Source organism: Salminus brasiliensis, chromosome 22 (assembly GCF_030463535.1).
Source record: "Salminus brasiliensis chromosome 22, fSalBra1.hap2, whole genome shotgun sequence".
In the NCBI taxonomy this organism is placed as follows: domain Eukaryota; kingdom Metazoa; phylum Chordata; class Actinopteri; order Characiformes; family Bryconidae; genus Salminus; species Salminus brasiliensis.
In genome coordinates, this window is record NC_132899.1 from 3,757,727 (window position 1) to 3,775,383 (window position 17,657).

General features: G+C 41.4%; 1 protein-coding gene across 4 annotated transcripts in view; it reads left to right on the forward strand.

Moving 5' to 3' along the window:
* Positions 1-17,657, forward strand: part of sdk2b (sidekick cell adhesion molecule 2b) — a 411,671-nt gene that overhangs the window by 328,010 nt on the left and 66,004 nt on the right. For all 4 annotated transcript variants that reach the window (XM_072667047.1, XM_072667049.1, XM_072667048.1 and 1 more), the window contains exons 5-12: positions 7,799-7,932; positions 8,374-8,485; positions 11,598-11,788; positions 11,910-11,993; positions 13,861-14,055; positions 14,622-14,738; positions 14,846-15,013; positions 16,939-17,041. In XM_072667047.1, the coding sequence (XP_072523148.1) occupies positions 7,799-7,932; positions 8,374-8,485; positions 11,598-11,788; positions 11,910-11,993; positions 13,861-14,055; positions 14,622-14,738; positions 14,846-15,013; positions 16,939-17,041 (1,104 nt within the window). The remainder of the gene's footprint in view (positions 1-7,798; positions 7,933-8,373; positions 8,486-11,597; positions 11,789-11,909; positions 11,994-13,860; positions 14,056-14,621; positions 14,739-14,845; positions 15,014-16,938; positions 17,042-17,657) is intronic.

The window sequence follows — 17,657 nt, forward strand, 5'->3', positions numbered from 1 at the left end:
ATATAGTCTGCATACAGAGTGTCTGGACTTTCTGTTGTGTTTGTTCTTTGCCTGGCTACTCTTACACTTCACAGGATACTCCTGCACTGTGCTGACCTAGTTGCCATGGTGACCAGGAGATCTTGTGTATTCCAGCTGCTGCTGACTGAGAAAGTACAACATCTGGAACATCTAGGTTTATCTATGAGGTAACGGCTAGTTAAGCTAAGAGGAGTCATTGAATGCAAGGCAGGAAGTCCCCATGGACAAGGGCTTAGTCCAAAGGATATGTACATGAGCTCATACACTCAAACCTGAGGACAATTTGGAAGAAGCAGATGAGAAGATCTGCAATCTGAAGGTGTTATCCTTCTGTCCTGCAGTTGTCCCAGAAGTCCAGACTCCACAATCAGCTTTTAGCTGTCCTTTTTGTTTAGAAATGTCCCTTTGTCCCATTGTAGTCCAAAGGATATGTACATGAGCTCATACACTCAAATCTGAGGACAATATGGAAGAAGCAGATGAGAAGATCTGCAATCTAAAGGTGTTCTCCTTCCGTCCTGCAGTCGTCCCCTAAAGTCCAGACTCCACACTCAGCTTTTAGCTGTCCTTTTAGTTTAGAAATGTCCCTTTGTTGATGTTTTTTTTGCAGAATTTGACCAAAAACACTTAAAGAAGTGACTCTCCCAACCTATTCAACCCCAACCTCTCTCTCTCTCTCTCTCTCTCTCTCTCTCTCTCTCTCTTTATTCTCACTGTGGATAGGATGGGGTGTGTATATGGCAAAGCTCCAGGTGAATCAGTTAAACTGAACTGTGATCTTGCCAACAGCGACACACACACACACACACACACATACACACACACACACACACTTATTCAGTAGCTCTGACCTTCAGTGAGGAGCAGAGGAAAATAAACTGTGATGAGAAGCAGAAAGTGATGAGCTAATCCGAGCTGAACACAGTCACAACAATTCTGCTCAGTTTAAAGCAGCCTGATTTACTGTGATGATGTATATTTTTATTATTGCTATAAATTCTTAATATGAATATACAGTATTGTACAGGGTTTGTAGAGGTTTGAGGCAGCTAATCACCTTCTTCTAAACCCCATCTCTCAGCAATAAGAGAGTTTCTTAGAAGCTCCAGATCTCATCAGAACAGGTAAAGCAGGTGAACATGAATCCAGTAAAAAGGAGAAACAAGAGCTTCTCATTCTGAAGAGAGAAAGTAGCGAGATCTTGTCGGTGAGCTAGTCTGAAGAACAGAGCTCGGTTCCTCCAGGGTTCTCCTGGACGCCCCCCAGTCCAGCCAGCACAGCGTGGAGGATGTGTTCAACTCCATCAGCATCAGCAGCAGCAGCAGCAGCTCACCTGATTTACCATCATTAAGCCCTGATTTACCACCAAACCAGGTGTTGATCTGAGGAGAACTTTAAATAATACTAGACTCCATGAGAGAGGAGAACTTTGGAGATGTTCTAATGATGAACACAGTGATGGAGAACCACCACTTTCTTATAGTGTTTATTCTAATATCAGTGTTTTACACTTGCTAAAATGGTTCTGTATATATTTCGAGTCAAAGAACAGTTTTCTCAGAACTACACTATAGTGACAAAAGTATTGGGACGCCTGCTCATTGACTGTCTCTTCCAAAAAAAAGAAAAGAGTTTAAAGTGCTTTTTTTTTGGAGTGACTGTCTCTACTGTCCAGGGAAGAAGGCTTTCTACTAGATTTTAGAGGAGCATTTCTGTGAGGATTTTCTTTTGCATTTAGCATCAAGAGCATTAGTAAGGTCAGGATGTTGGCTGATCACCACCCTGCCTCATCCCCAATTCCCCAACTCATCCCAAATGTATTATTCCAGAGAACACAGTTCTTCCACTGCTCCACAGCTTAGTGCTTCTGGGGGCCTTTATACCCCTCTACTAGCCCACACCTGGCTTTAGGCAGCATGGTGGTGCCAATAGGTTCATTATGTTAATCTGTTCCAGAGAGTCCTATTCTATTGGCAGTACTTCTCTACAATGACTAGACAGCAATGGGGGCAAATTAATCTAGCTGAATGCATTCATTAAAAGGGGTGTCCACAAACATTTGGACATAGTGTGTAAAGAACTGAGAATATAGGAGGTAATTGAAGTGTCTGCACTCATTATGGTTTTCCACTCATTTATTTCGATTTTAGCTTTAATGTTTGAAACAACATTGCTGATTTCCTTTGTTAGATGTAATTATTTTAATGAATTAACAATTTATTTGTTATTTTAGTGTTTTTTAATCACTGTTTGATTTGCTGAAAAAAAAAACACTGGAACAACAGAACGACTCTTGCTGCTTTCTGGGACACTGGCTGGTTCAGTTTGCTGGCTGAATGTTTCTCATCTGAGAGTGTGTGTGTGTGTGTGTGTGTGTGTGTGTGTGAGGGTGTGTGTGTGTGTGTGTGTGAGAGTGTGTGTGTGTGTGTGTGTTACAGCCATTCCTCTCATTCTTTGACATTCTATTCCTGGGCATTGTTCTGGAACGGTCAAGCATATTCCCTCTGTCACCCCGCCTCAGCAATTCCACTCTACCTGGGAGTGTGTGTATATATGTGTGTGTGTGCTTTCTGTCTGAGAAGACTCTGTTTCTGCAATGTACAACATACACTCTAGCCAAAAATGTTCTATATACATATAATATTAGCAATAATACAGTAATGTTAATAGTAATATTATTAATAATAGACTGTACCCATCTGCGTCTACTCTGTTATCAGCCTCCTTTCACCCTATTTGTTCTTCACTGCTCAGGACCCCCAGGACTGACCACCACAGAGCAGACTGTAGTATCTGGGTGGTGGGTCAGTCATTCTCAGCACTGCAGTGACACTGACTGACATGGTGGTGGCGAGTGTGTGTGTTAGTAGAGTGTGTTGAGCTGCTGGTGGTACGAGTAGTGAATCAGATGCAGCAGTGCTGCTGGAGTGCTTAAACATCTCAGTGTCACTGCTGGACCGAGAACAGTCCACCAACCAGAACTACAAGCAGGACCGACTAGGTAGGAGTGGACAGTGAGTTGAGTCTATTAGCATCCATTCTATTAGCACTCTAATGAGTGTATCTAGCTAGCGTTGCTTCTTTCAGTGGCTGTTTCACATGGTGGAATGGAAATCAAGAAAATATAATTAGTTAATTAATCAATTAATTAATTATTTAACTAACTAAGTAATTCATTCATTCATTAAAACACATATTATTATTATATTATTATCATGGTCCCTTTTTTTTTTTTAATAATGGCGACTACAGAATGATGATATGACATCAGAGGTCTATTAACTTACCTGTATGGCCAGTCTCAGACACTTGCTTTAAGAAATGGCCTCAGAACAGACACACACACACACATGAACACACACACACACATTCATTCTAATTTCCCAGCTTTCTGACTTGACCCATTTCTTTCAGCACACCTCAGACCCAAATCCCTGATGCCTTACACCCCACACACACACACTAACACACACACACACACACACTTACCCACATGGCTGAAAGGAGAAAAGCAGCAAAGACAGAGTCAGACAGCCAGCAAAGTGAATGAAAAGTAGAACAAACCCCCCGAAATATTCTGCGTTTGTCTCGTTTGGCTTCAGATAGACCTGGTTCTCTGCTGCCCCCTGCTGACCATAAGAGTTCGGGTTAGTCATGTCTGTGAGAACAAGTGGAAAAACAGCACATAGGGCAGCTCTATAGTGATAATCCATCAAAGTCAAAAATGGAAAATGGTTGATGCATTCGTTTGCTTAGAAACTGAAGTGCTCTGTAATGTGGTCATTGTGACAGACTGTACTACAGTGTTGAAAGAGTAGGGGGCGATATTACTTCTATTGTTTCATTTAAAGAGGACTCTGTAATGTTCACATGATTAACCTGCTCGTTCTGACAAACTGTAATACACTACAGGAAGTGTAGGGGGCACTCTATAATGCTCTATAATGTCTTTTCGTCCACACAGTCATTCTGACAGACTGTAGTGCACTACAGGAAGTGTAGGGCGCGCTCTATAATGCTCTATAATGCTCTATAATGTCCATATTGTCCACACATTCATTCTGACAGACTGTAATACACTACAGGAAGTGTAGGGGTCACTCTATAATTCTCTGTAATGTCCATCCTATCCACACAGTCATTCTGACAGACTGTAATACACTACAGGAACTGTTGGGGCCAATATAGTTTCTATTGTTTCATTTAAAACGCTTTGTAGTGTTTATATGATCCATGTTTTTAGAATTTTGATTTATAATACATTTATACATAAATATAAATATACAAAATACATAAACAATTACTGATTAGATTGCATTATTAAATAATAACCCATCCCACACCAATAGCAATCGTACTATGTACTGTAACCATTAAGCTGACTAGTAATGATAATAATAATAATAATAATAATAATAATAATAATATACACTGTATTCCCAGAACACTTCGCTAGCAGCAGGTATAGAGCAGATTTAGTATTTGTGGTTTTACTGGTGACACACAGTGCAGCCGACAGGTGTTTTATTGTCTGTCAGTACCACTAAAACTAAAGATCAGTATTCCAGCTTGACACCAATACTGATATACTGGCATAGGCACTATATCAGCCAGCACTGGTTTGTAGAGACACATATTCCTGGCTCGGTTATAAATATATCAGCGTGTGGAAGTATGATATGGGTTATAAGTATGATGTGAGATATGAGGTGTTCTGTTGTTGAATGGGGTGTTACTGCCTGTGTGCTGTATTTTAAACAGTCTTTAATATTTATCAGACTTTAGGGACGGCTATTTTGTCATTCATATAGTTCATTATGTATGTGTGAGTGGGCATACATACATGGATAAGATGAGTGTGTGTGTGTGTGTGTGTGTGTGTGTGTGTGTGTGTGTGTGTGTGTTACTTCTCATTAGCCTGTATGTTGTGCTGCTGGAGTCTAAGGTTGGGAGAATCACCTGAGATTAATTTGTGCTTTAGGACAGAGCTGGTATGTCCCTGCCCTTATCCATAATTCATCTCTCACACACACACACACACACATATACATGCTCACACACACTGCACTGAGGCACATGCGTGGTCTTCTGGACCAGAAAGTACAATATTTCGCTGTTTGGAACGGAGAGCTGTAGATAAACAGTGGGAGAATATGTAAATATGCTATGAATATTCCAATTTGCCCTGAATTTACATTATGGTGATGAGCAGTGTGTGAGCAGTGTATTGGTGGACGCTGCCCTGTTACATATTCATGTTAGGTTTCATTTAACATATCCTTTAATTTATTAAAATTGTTGCATTTTTTTTGTTTGTTAATAAATTATTGAATATGGATGCATTTGAGTAACGGAGCTCCGCTGAACTACTACGATTGATTGGAGTCATTAAGCTCCTTTGAACTCCTTTGAGATGAGTTGGAGTCATCAAGGTCCTTTGAACTCCTTTGGGATCAGTTGGAGTCATAGCTCCTTTGAACTCCTTTGGGATGAGTTGGAGTCATCAAGGTCCTTTGAACTCCTTTGGGGTCAGTTGGAGTTATCAAGGTCCTTTGAACTCCTTTGAGATGAGTTGGAGTCATAGCTCCTTTAAACTCCTTTAGAATGAGTTGGAGTCATAGCTCCTTTGAATTCCTTTGGGATGAGTTGGAGTCATTAAGCTCCTTTAAACTCCTTTAGAATGAGTTGGAGTCATAGCTCCTTTGAATTCCTTTGAGATGAGCTGGAGTCATCAAGGTCCTTTGAACTCCTTTGGCATGAGTTGGAGTCATTAAGCTCCTTTTAACCTCTTTTGGGATGAGTTGGAGTCATTAAGCTCCTTTGAACTAATTTGAGATGAGTTGGAGTCATTAAGCGCCTCTGAACTCCTTTAGAATTAGTTGGAGTCATAGCTCCTTTGAACCACTTTTGGGATGAGTTGGAGTCATTAAGCTCCTTTGAACTAATTTGAGATGAGTTGGAGTCATTGGTGTTCCTTTGAATTCTTTTGGAATGAGTTGGAATCATAGCTCATTTGAACTCCTTTGGGATGAGTTGGAGTCATAGCTCCTTTGAACCTCTTTTGGGATGAGTTGGAGTCATTAAGCTCCTTTGAACTCCTTTGGGATGAGTTGGATTCATAGAGCTCTTCTGAACTCCTTTAGAATGAGTTGGATTCATAGCTCCTTTGAACTCCTTTGGGATGAGTTGGATTCATAGAGCTCTTCTGAACTCCTTTAGAATGAGTTGGATTCATAGCTCCTTTGAACCTCTTTTGGGATGAGTTGGAGTCATAGAGCTCATTTGAACTCCTTTGGGATGAGTTGGAGTCATATAGCTCCTCTGAACTCCACTAAACTACTTTTATGGTGAGATGGAGTGAGGAATCCACAGTTAGCTCTTCTGAGATACGCTGGAGTAATAATGCTTAATTGAACTATTTTTGGGGATGAGTTGTAGTGATGAAACTCCACTGAAATGTGCTAGGATGAGTCTGAGTGATACAGCTCTTGAACTCCTCTGGGTTGTGGTGGAGTGTTGAAGCTGCAGTGAACTCCTTTGAGGTGATTTGGAGGGATTAATCCCTGTTCCTACTTCTGGGATGAGTTGGATTAATAAAGCCGTTTTCCCAGATTTGGAATATGTTGGCATGATGAAGTTTTATTGCACACCTTTGGGATGGGTTGTTTGCATTTTTAATCCAGAACATCAGTATCTGTCCTCACTGATCCATTTGTATGGCCGTACGCAATCAAAACCGTACAGCAATGTTCCAAGATCAAGTAGAAGTGTAGGCTGTTTGTCTGCTATAGGAGCATTGCTGTGCTCTTAATATTCTTTCTGCAGGACCCCAACACACATTAGCATTCTGAGTCCCAGAGGAGCAACAACAGAGAGTGAGTGAGTGAGAGAGAGAGTGAGTGAGTGAGAGAGAGAGAGAGAGAGAGAGTGAGAGAGAGAGAGAGAGAGTGAGTGAGAGAGAGAGAGAGAGAGTGAGTGAGTGAGTGAGAGAGAGAGAGATTTGTATGGGGTGAAACATCACAGGGTAACCAGACGGAACCGGCAAACTGCAGTCAAATAGTCCTACATGCGCCCCTAATAAGAAAACATTGATTGTAAGTGAAGGTGGCACAGTAATTGGCACTGAGCTTGGCGGGGGGCCCGAGCGGGGGGCCACCCGGCTGCTCTGAATAATAACCAGCGCAGTCACGCTTTAAACCCCCAGAGATCAAAATCACAGCACAATCACTGCAGCGCACAGGACCGCTTCAGTTCAGCAGCAGCACTGAGGCCTCCCTACTCAGCCACACACACACACACACACACACACACACTCAGGGTTAATGCTGTTGATTATGTTAAACAGGACAGTTGTGGTTGGGCTGAAACCTGCTGCTCCTCTAGAATCACAAAACTATAAACACAGCACTGATTAGCCTGAAAATGATCCAAATCTACTGATACATTTCATCATTTACTACCAATATTTATATAAATGTTTATTTATTTGTTTGTTTATTGTACGTAGTTTAAATGTATATTTAAATTATAATATTACAATTTGTAAACATGAATCACATTTAAAAGTTTTAAAAATAGTCCTGTACATAATTCAGATTACATTTTATATTTGATGCTGATTCTAATTTTATTTCTGATATTTGATTTTGATATTTGATTCTGGTTCTGGTTTAGATTTTGATTGATGATTTTGATTCTGATCCAGAATGGTATATTTTTTTATTCTGATAAATACATATTACTGATAAACAGATCATCTGGTTGATTCTCTCCTCAGTGCCATCACTCTGGACAACACGCTGGTCATTCTGTCCGCGGTGGCGCCGGACGCTGGGCGATACTACGTTCAGGCTGTGAACGACAAGAATGGAGAAAACAAGACCAGTCAGCCCATCACACTGACCGTGGAGAGTGAGTGACGCACACAAACACACACACACACAGACACACACACACACACAGACACACACACACACAGCACACACACTGTCTCTGTTGAGTTCAACAGTAAACATTTACAGGTGATGACACGTATATATGAAATATACTTAGAGGTAAGTACATAGTAATTGCATATATAGAGTAAATATACATATAGATAATTACACATATGAATAAATATACTTATATTTAGTAACATCTATAAGAAATTAAATGCAAATGTAATTATATATATATATATATATATATATATATATATATATATATATATATATATATATATATATATATATATATATAGAAATTACACATATATAATACATACACCTGTTGGTGATTACATGTGTATGACAAAGCAATGAGATCTCTCTCTCTCTCACTCTTGTACTCTTGCGCTCTCTCTCACTGTAGATGTTGGTGGTCCAGCTGACCCCATTGCTCCCACCATCGTTATTCCCCCAAGGAACACCAGTGTTGTGTCTGGGACGTCTGAGGTCACTATGGAGTGTGTGGCCAATGCTAGGTCAGTGATCCTTACCCTCGCTCTCTGAGCTGTAGATCTAATCTGATTGGACTAATCTGGATGTGGGTGTATATATATATATATATATATATATATATATATATATGTGTGTGTGTTCAGGCATAGTGAACTACTATATATTTGTAAAAATCTCTGGGTGTGAGTGCTGTGCTGTATTTCAGTGTGCAGCTGAATTGATCTCCTGAGGTTAAAGCGTGAGATTGCTGAGGACCCAGCCGTGGAGAATGATAGGGCTGTAATTTTGCAGGTGTTGAAGAGCAGGTGAACTGCAGTCGTAACTCTTTAATTCAAATCACAGAGCAGTGGCTTTCAGCCGGGCTGTGGAGAGCTGATCTAATTGACGGTGGGAGAGCTGGGGAGGGGAGGCGGGGGGGTCTTTGTGCTTCCAATACTCCGATCTGATGAATAAGGGGCAGCATCTGTCCAGTAAAAGAAAAGTGTGATTAACTGCAGTGATGAACATTAATTGCAGAACACTTTGAGGTCTGCACTTCCCCTTTGTTTTTCTTCCATCTTTGGTCCATGCCTGCATAAAAGTCTGCTAGAATAAGTCACTGGACTACGTCAGGCTCCACTGAACTCCACTGGGATGAGCTGGAGTGATGAAGCTCCTCTGAAGTCAGTAGAACTCCTTTTGATTGGTTGGAGTCAATGACTGTGGCAAACATGGGCAGCACAATAGCTCTCTCAGAATTGAAGCAATCACAGGTCTAGCGCCTCTGCTGGCTGGTTGCGGTATGTTGTGGAGCTACAGCCATGCCCATAAGTTTCAATGACAAAACAACTCCGCCCATTTTCCATCTCCAGTGTTTCCAAATTCCAGCAGTTAGTTTTCCTTGTGCTAATACTGGCCCCATATCTTTTATTCTGCCACACCATAAGAAGGCGGGGTCACACTGAGAAATTTGTAGAGGTTGTAGAGGAACTTTCATGAGCTGCACTTTTACTGTTGGAGCGTCCACTTACCGGACAAACTGGAAATCCAGGGGGGAAATACGCTCTGCCTCTGCGCTGGAGGCTCAGTGAAGACGGTCTGAGACACTAAGGCTCAGTCTGGGAGAAGGGGGCGGGTCTAACAAATGAGTAGGCCAGTCTGGCTCCACCTCTGGTCTCTACTGCGCAGACTCTGGTTGCAAATTTGACAACATGGCGGACAATTTTAGCTTAATTTTTGTAGAACAAAAGAGAACTATGGTGTCCATGTCCATGTTGTCCACAGTCATTGGTTGGAGTGATTTATCTCAATTGATCACCTTTGGGATTAGCTGGGGGGAAAGCAGAGTTTGCTATTTTGCTAGTTTGCTATTAAATGAGGCCAAGATAATGTTTACTAAAATGAGAAGTGAGGCAGAACTAAAACTAACAAAGCTTTAGCAAAAGCAGAGCAGTGTTGCCAGATCTCACGAGAGAAACAAACAACCAGGAGTATGGAAACAATCCCAGAAGAAGTGACTTGAATCTTTGAAGAAAATAATAAATAATATAATAAATAAATGCATTAATAAATAAAAAAAATCGAAATAATAACCTAAAATAAATAAATACAATTATAATAAAAATAATAAAACATATATAAAAAGTATATACTATTTCTAGTGAAATGCTATATTATAATTATAATATAGATAATTATATTATATTTATTTAATTTATTTATTATGCATTTATTGGAACTTTATTTTAATATATTCATCAACCAATATGGATGGAAAGAATCTCAAAAGAAAAAAAAAAAAAAAAATATATATATATATATATATATATAATAAAAAGTATACATAAAAAGTATGTAGTATAGCTACTGAAAATTGGGATATAATTTCTTATTTATTTGAATATATTTAGCATTTTATAAGCAACTTGCTTATGATGACTAAAGACATTGAACAAAACCAACAAATGAATAAATTAATCACAGAAAGTGAAAATAAAGACGTTGCATATTTTGTCTTTTTATGTCTATCAGTACCGACATGTTGAACAAGCTCGGCATGATATTTCATATATTGCAAATATTTCACACTTACAGAATCTGCTCCCTGTCTTTGAATCGTCCCCCAGCTGAGGTCTAATCCAGTCTTTTAATCCACTCTCTTTCTGTTACTCTTTGTTGTTGTTTTTTGTCCCATAGAATCGCAACCCACGACTACTGATATCCAGGGCAGCTGATTACACTTTATGTCCAAATGTTTGTGGACACCCCTTCTAATGATGCATTGAGCTACTTGAAGTTGCCCCTATTGCTGACACAGATGTGCAAATGCACACAAATGCACAGGTCATCTAGTCCCTGTAGAGAAGTACTGCCTTTAAAATAGGGCTCTGTGGAGCAGATAAATATCATGAACCTATTGGCACCACGCTGCCCAATGCCAGGCATGGGCTAGAGGGGTGTAAAGCCCCCCCAGCAGCATTGAGCTGTGGAGCAGTGGAAGAAGAACTGTTTTCTCTGGAATGATGGTGGTGGAGCTCCATCCAGTACTTTGGGGATGATTTGGGGAGTTAAAGGATGAGGTGGAGAGTTTCCTGGACAGTAAAGTCAGCTTCTCCAACAAATGTATAAAAAAACAATGTATGAGCAGGTGTCCCAATACTTTTGTCTACATAGTGGACACATATTTTTAAGAACTTGTAGCTCTGCCTGCTTTGATTGCATACAATGTGAAACCTAAGTCATGTGAACCCGTCTTTCTGAGGCAGAGCTTATTTAACAACCAGCAGAAACTCCTGAAGCTTCAACTGAGCTTCTGAACTTGCCTTGACATGCCTGAACTGATGACTTTCCAAGTTCAAATTCAGACAGGTGTTGAAACATAGCAGCTTAAGAGGTTTCCAGGTCCAGGAGAGGCAGGAAAAACCTTGAGGAACCTTGAGAGGAACCAAGACTCACATAGGAAACCCATCCTTTCTTTGGTCAACATCAGATAGCTAAACAATATGAGATGTGGGATATGAGAAAGCAGGTCCAGTTAGGACTGGTCTGAGAGCATGCCATGGGTTATGGCATCTTGTGTAGCTGCTGAGATTTGCAAAGCTTGAAGAAAGCTCTCTCTCTCTCTCTCTCTCTCTCTCACTCTCTCTCTCTCTCTAGGCCGTTAATCAAGCTGAGTATCAGCTGGAGGAAGGACGGCGTTCCGGTACGCTCTGGTCTGAGTGATTTTAACCGCAGGTTGACGGTTCTCAGCCCCACTGTGAGTGATTCAGGGTTCTATGAGTGTGAGGCCGAGCTAAAGAGCAGCAGTGTGCCGTCTGTTAGCGCTGGAGCGCATCTACACGTGCTGGGTACAGATACAAACACACACACAAATACACACACACACACATAGATTCAACAGACTTGCATTTACACACATAACTTCACCTGTGAGGACTGACCTCTGCGACCTCTGCACCTGTCCCTCAGAGCCACCACAGTTTGTGAAGGAACCAGAGAAGCACATCACTGCTGAGATGGAGAAGGTGGTGGATATTCCCTGCCAGGCACGAGGTAGGGCAGGCTCACCTTCATTATCATCACCGTCCATGTCATTGTCATTCCATCATCGTCATTACTAGCAATGCCACCTCCAAAAGCATCATTATCATCACTGCCGCTATCACACGATAATCATCACCATAACCATTACCACTATCACCCCACCACCATTATCGCCATCATCATCACTACCAACTCCATCATTACCACTTTGAATATCACTATCGTCACCACCATTACCATTACTATAACCACTCTCATCACTGTCATCACCAGTGGCCTCACTATCAGTACTACCATGTTCACCATCACTATCATCATGATCAACATTACTATTATCTTCACTATCACCATGAGTACTGTCTCCACCACCATCAACATTACCATCACTACCGCCAATATCATCACCAACAGCATCACTATCATCAACACCACTATCACCATTATCACTGCGCTCAACATTACAGTCATTTGCATAACCATACCACTATCGCCACTACCACCATCACCACTTCCAACATCACTATCATCACCACCACCATCGCCACCACCATTACTAGCACCAATATCATCTCTGTCATCACCAATAGCCTCACTGTCAACTGTCAACATTTACTACGCTCATTATCACTATCACTATGATCGGCATTACTATTATCTTCATCGTCGCTATCTTTACCACAACCACTATCATCACTTTCACCATCATGAGTACTGTTACCTCCACATGAGTAATGTCAACATTACTATCATCACTACCACTTTCATCGCTATCACCAATACCATCACTTTCATCACCAGTAACATCACTACCACTATCATTACAATTATCACCACTAACATCAGCACTATCAGGACTACCACCTTCATCGCTTTTATCCCCAACACCATCACTATCACCAGCACCATCCCTACCATCACCAGTAGCATCACTATCACCATTATCACCACCATCAACATTGCAGTCATCGACACCACCACCACCAGCACTATTATCACTACCACCTTCATCGCTGTTATCCCCAACACCATCACGATCATCACCAGTAGCATCACTATCACCATTATCACCACCATCAACATTACAGTCATTGCCGCCACCATCAGCACTATCATCACTACCACCTTCATCGCAGTTATCCCCAACACCATCACTATCATCACCAGTAGCATCACTATCACCATTATTACCACCATCAACATTACAGTCATTGCTGCTACCATCAGCACTATCATCACTACCTCCTTCAATGCTATTATCACCACCACAATCACTATCATCACCAGTAGCATCCCTATCACCATTATCACCACCATCAACATTTCAGTCATTGCCGCCACTATCAGCACTATTATCACTACCACCTTCAATGCTATTATCACCTCCACAATCACTATAATCACCAGTAGCATCACTATCACCATTATCACCACCATCAACATTACAGTCATTGCTGCCACCATCAGCACTATCATCACTACCACCTTCATCACAGTTATCCCCAACACCATCACTATCATCACCAGTAGCATCCCTATCACCCTTTTCACCACCATCAACATTACAGTCATCGCCGCCACTATCATCACTACCATCACCATCACTATTATCACCACCACCATACGTGGTGAGTAATCACCATTATCATGCTGTATCAGCACCAACATTACAATCACCATCATTATTACAATCATCACCATCTTCATAATCATCATCATCATCATCATCATCATCATCATCATTACTACTATCACCAACAACAACATTTCAGTCATCACCACCACCATCATCGCCATCATTTTTTTTATCATTATAACTTGAATCATCTTCATGTCGGTGTGTGTGTGTGTGTGTGTGTGTATGTGTTTGTTTCTCCAGGTGTCCCCCAGCCTGATATAGTGTGGTATAAGGACGCATTACCTATAAACCCAGTGCGGTTGCCCCGGTATCGCGTGCTGGCCGGTGGAAGCCTGCAGGTTAATGGCCTGCTGCCGGATGATACAGGAATGTTTCAGTGTTTCGCTCGTAATGAAGCCGGAGAGGTGCAGACCAACACCTACCTCGCCGTCACCAGTAAGTGTGAAATCCTTCTGTAAGGATTTGATTGCATTCAGCGACTGTTCGTGAGGTCAGGATGTTGGATGATTTATCACCATCCCACCTTTTTACCCATCTCATCCTAAAAGTACTGGATGGAGCTCCACCACCATCATTCCAGAGAACACAGTTCTTCCACTGCTCCACAGCTCAATGCTGGGGGGCTTTATACCCCTCTACTAGCCCACGCCTGGTGTTAGGTAGAATGGTGCCAATAGGTTCATGCTCATCTGCTCCAGAGAGTCCTATTCTATTGGCAGTACTTCTTTACAGAGACTAGAAAAGCTGTGCATTTAAGTACATTCACATGATTGTGTCAGCAATTGGAGCCACAAACAGCTGAATTGTTCATTACAAGAGGTGTCCACAAACCTTTGGACATATAGTGTAATCTTAACAGTTTATTAAATATATATTTTAACATATTAGTGGAAAATAAAGCAGTTGTTTAAGACTTCAGTGTTTTAACAGGTCTGGATCTGCCATATATTTCACTGTGTGTGTGTGTGTGTGTGTGTGTGTGTGTGTGTGTGTTCTCTCAGGCATTGCCCCGAACATCACAGCTGGTCCATCAGACAGTACTGTGATTGATGGGATGTCAGTTATTTTACACTGTGAGACTTCAGGGGCTCCACGTCCTGCCATCACCTGGCAGAAGGGTAGGACCCCCCCCCCCCCCCACACACACACATCATATATTAACACACATCGATATGCTACACACTGTATATATATATGTATGTGTGTGTATGTTGGGTTTGTATAGGTGAACGTGTCTTAGCTAGCGGCTCAGTTCAGCTCCCCCGCTTCACTCTGCTGGAGTCAGGCAGTCTACTGATAAGCCCCGCCCACATTTCAGATGCAGGTACATACACCTGCATGGCCAGCAACTCCCGAGGCATTGATGAAGCATCTGCTGACCTGGTTGTTTGGGGTAAGTGTGTGTGTGTGTGTGTGTGTTCTTTGGCATTGCTGTGAAATTCTCCTGCATTGGAATTTGTCTCAACAACACAACAAACAAACTATCAATACAAATGAATAATCTCAGATAATCAACAGAGTGTAAAATCGAAAATGGATGATAACCTGAGAGTAATCTCTGTAATAATTAAAACCCAGAGGATAATTTCTGAAATAGTTAATAACAAGATGATGATCTATGAAATAGGGAATGACCAGAGGGTTATTTTTGGACTAAGAAGTAACCAGAGGTTAATCTCTGAAATAGACCATGACCAAAAGGTAATCTCTGGAACTGGTAATGACCAGAGGGCAATCTCTGAAATAGACCAAAATTTAATATCTGAAATACGATAACCAAAGATTAATTTCTGAAATAGGTTATGACCAGAAGGTAATCTCTTGGAAATGGTAATGACCATAGAATAATCTATGGAAAAGGCAATGACCAGAGAGTAATCTCTGAAATAGGCCATGCCCATTAAGTAATAACCAGAAGATAATATCTGGAATACATAATAACTAAAGATTAATTTCTGAAATAGGTCATGACCTGAAGGAAATCTCTGAAAAAAAAGGTAATGACCAAAGGGCAATTTCTGAAATAGACCAAAGGGTAATATCTGGAACACATAATAACCAAAGATTAAATTCTGAAATAGACCAAAGGGTAATATCTGGAATACATAATAACCAAAGATTAAATTCTGAAATAGACCAAAGGGTAATATCTGGAACACATAATAACCAAAGATGAATGAAGTTTAAAGATTAAATATTTCTGAAAGAGGTAATGATCAGAAGGTAATCTCTGAAAAAAGGCAATGACCAGGAGGTAATCTCTGGAATAGGTAATATTCCCATTGTAACATCTGGAATAGGTAGTAAACAGAGAGTAATTTCTAAAATGGACCACAACCAAAAAGGTAATCTCTAGAATTGGTAATGACCAAAAGGTAATCTCTGAAATAGGCCAAGACCAAAAGATCTTGAACATCTGAAATAAGTCATAACCAGACGATAATATCTGGAAATGGTAATGACCAAAGGATAATTTCTGAAATAGACCATGACCAAAAGGTGATCTATGGAATTGGTAATGACCAGAGGGCAATCTCTGAAATAGACCAAAGGGTAATATCTGGAATACATAATAACCAAAGATTAAATTCTGAAATAGGTCATGACCAGAAGGTAATCTCTGGCATAGGGAATGACCAGAGGGCAATCTCTGGAATAGGGAATGACCAGAGGGCAATCTCTGGAATAGGGAATGACCAGAGAGCAATCTCTGGAATAGGGAATGACCAGAGGGTAATATCTGGCATAGGTAATAAACAGAGGGTAATCTCTGGAATAGGGAATGACCAGAGGGCAATCTCTGGAATAGGTAATGATCAGAGGGCAAACTCTGGAATAGGAAATGACCAGAGGGCAATCTCTGGAATAGAGAATGACCAGAGGGCAATCTCTGGAATAGAGAATAACAAAAGGGTCATCTCTAGAATAGATTATAACCAGAGGGCAATCTCTGTAATGCATCATGGCCAGAGGGTAAGCTCTGAAATAGGTGATTTTCAGAGAGTGCTCTATAAAATCAATAATGGCCAGAAGGTCATTTCTGGGTTAGGCCATGACTGGACGGTGCTCTGTAGAATAGATGATGACTAGGGGATAATCTCTAGAATAGGAATGACCAGAGGGTGCTCTGTAGAATAGGTAATGTCCAGAGGGTACTCTGTAGAATCGGTAATGACCAGGGGCTCACTAGTTGATGACCAAAAGGTTTGGACAGGTTACACCCAATAAGAGACTGCTTCCAGTAATCTTGGGTATGTGCTCTCTCTCTCTCTCTCTCTCTCTCTCTCGCTCTCTCTCTCTCTCGCTCTCTCCTTGCAGCTCGTACTCGGATCACCACTCCTCCTCAGGATCAGAGTGTTATCAAGGGGACCAAAGCCACACTGACCTGTGGAGTGACCCATGACCCCAGTGTGAGCGTGAGGTAACACTCTCACACACACACACACACACATACATACGCAAATACACACAATTACAGTTCAGAGACATGGGCTGCTTGCATGGAAAGTTTTAAAGTCTGAGAAAATAAAGGCCCCATGTCTCGTACCGTGGTTCACAACTGAAGGCTATTTACATTGAGGCTTACAGTGAAGTCCTTAGCTGGCCCGTGTAGCGTCCGTATGAATGGGTAAAGGTACAAAAGGCTGAGAGCTGCTCTCAGAGAGCCAAAAGGCTGAGAGTCACTCAATAGATTGACTCTGGCAGCTGGCCCAGCAGTCTGACTCTGGTGGAGGGCTGCAATGTAGTACTGCTTCATTGGCTGGCCCAGCAAGCCTCCAAGTGGTGGGACCAGCAGTTCACAAAGCCAGGATGTAGAGAGGCTGTTTACACCTGGCTTGTGTGTCTGCATAGTATCAGGATCAGAGTAGATGGTTAACTCATCTAAACTTCTCATCAAGGTGGTCCTTGAATCCAGGTAGTGTCAGGTGATGAACATTTTTGAGGAGTGGTAGGGGTAGATGTGGTTCAAATAGTCCTGGGTTAGCCAGGGATCTTGAGCTCGAATCCCAAGCCACATGTCACTTTGCCATCAGCAG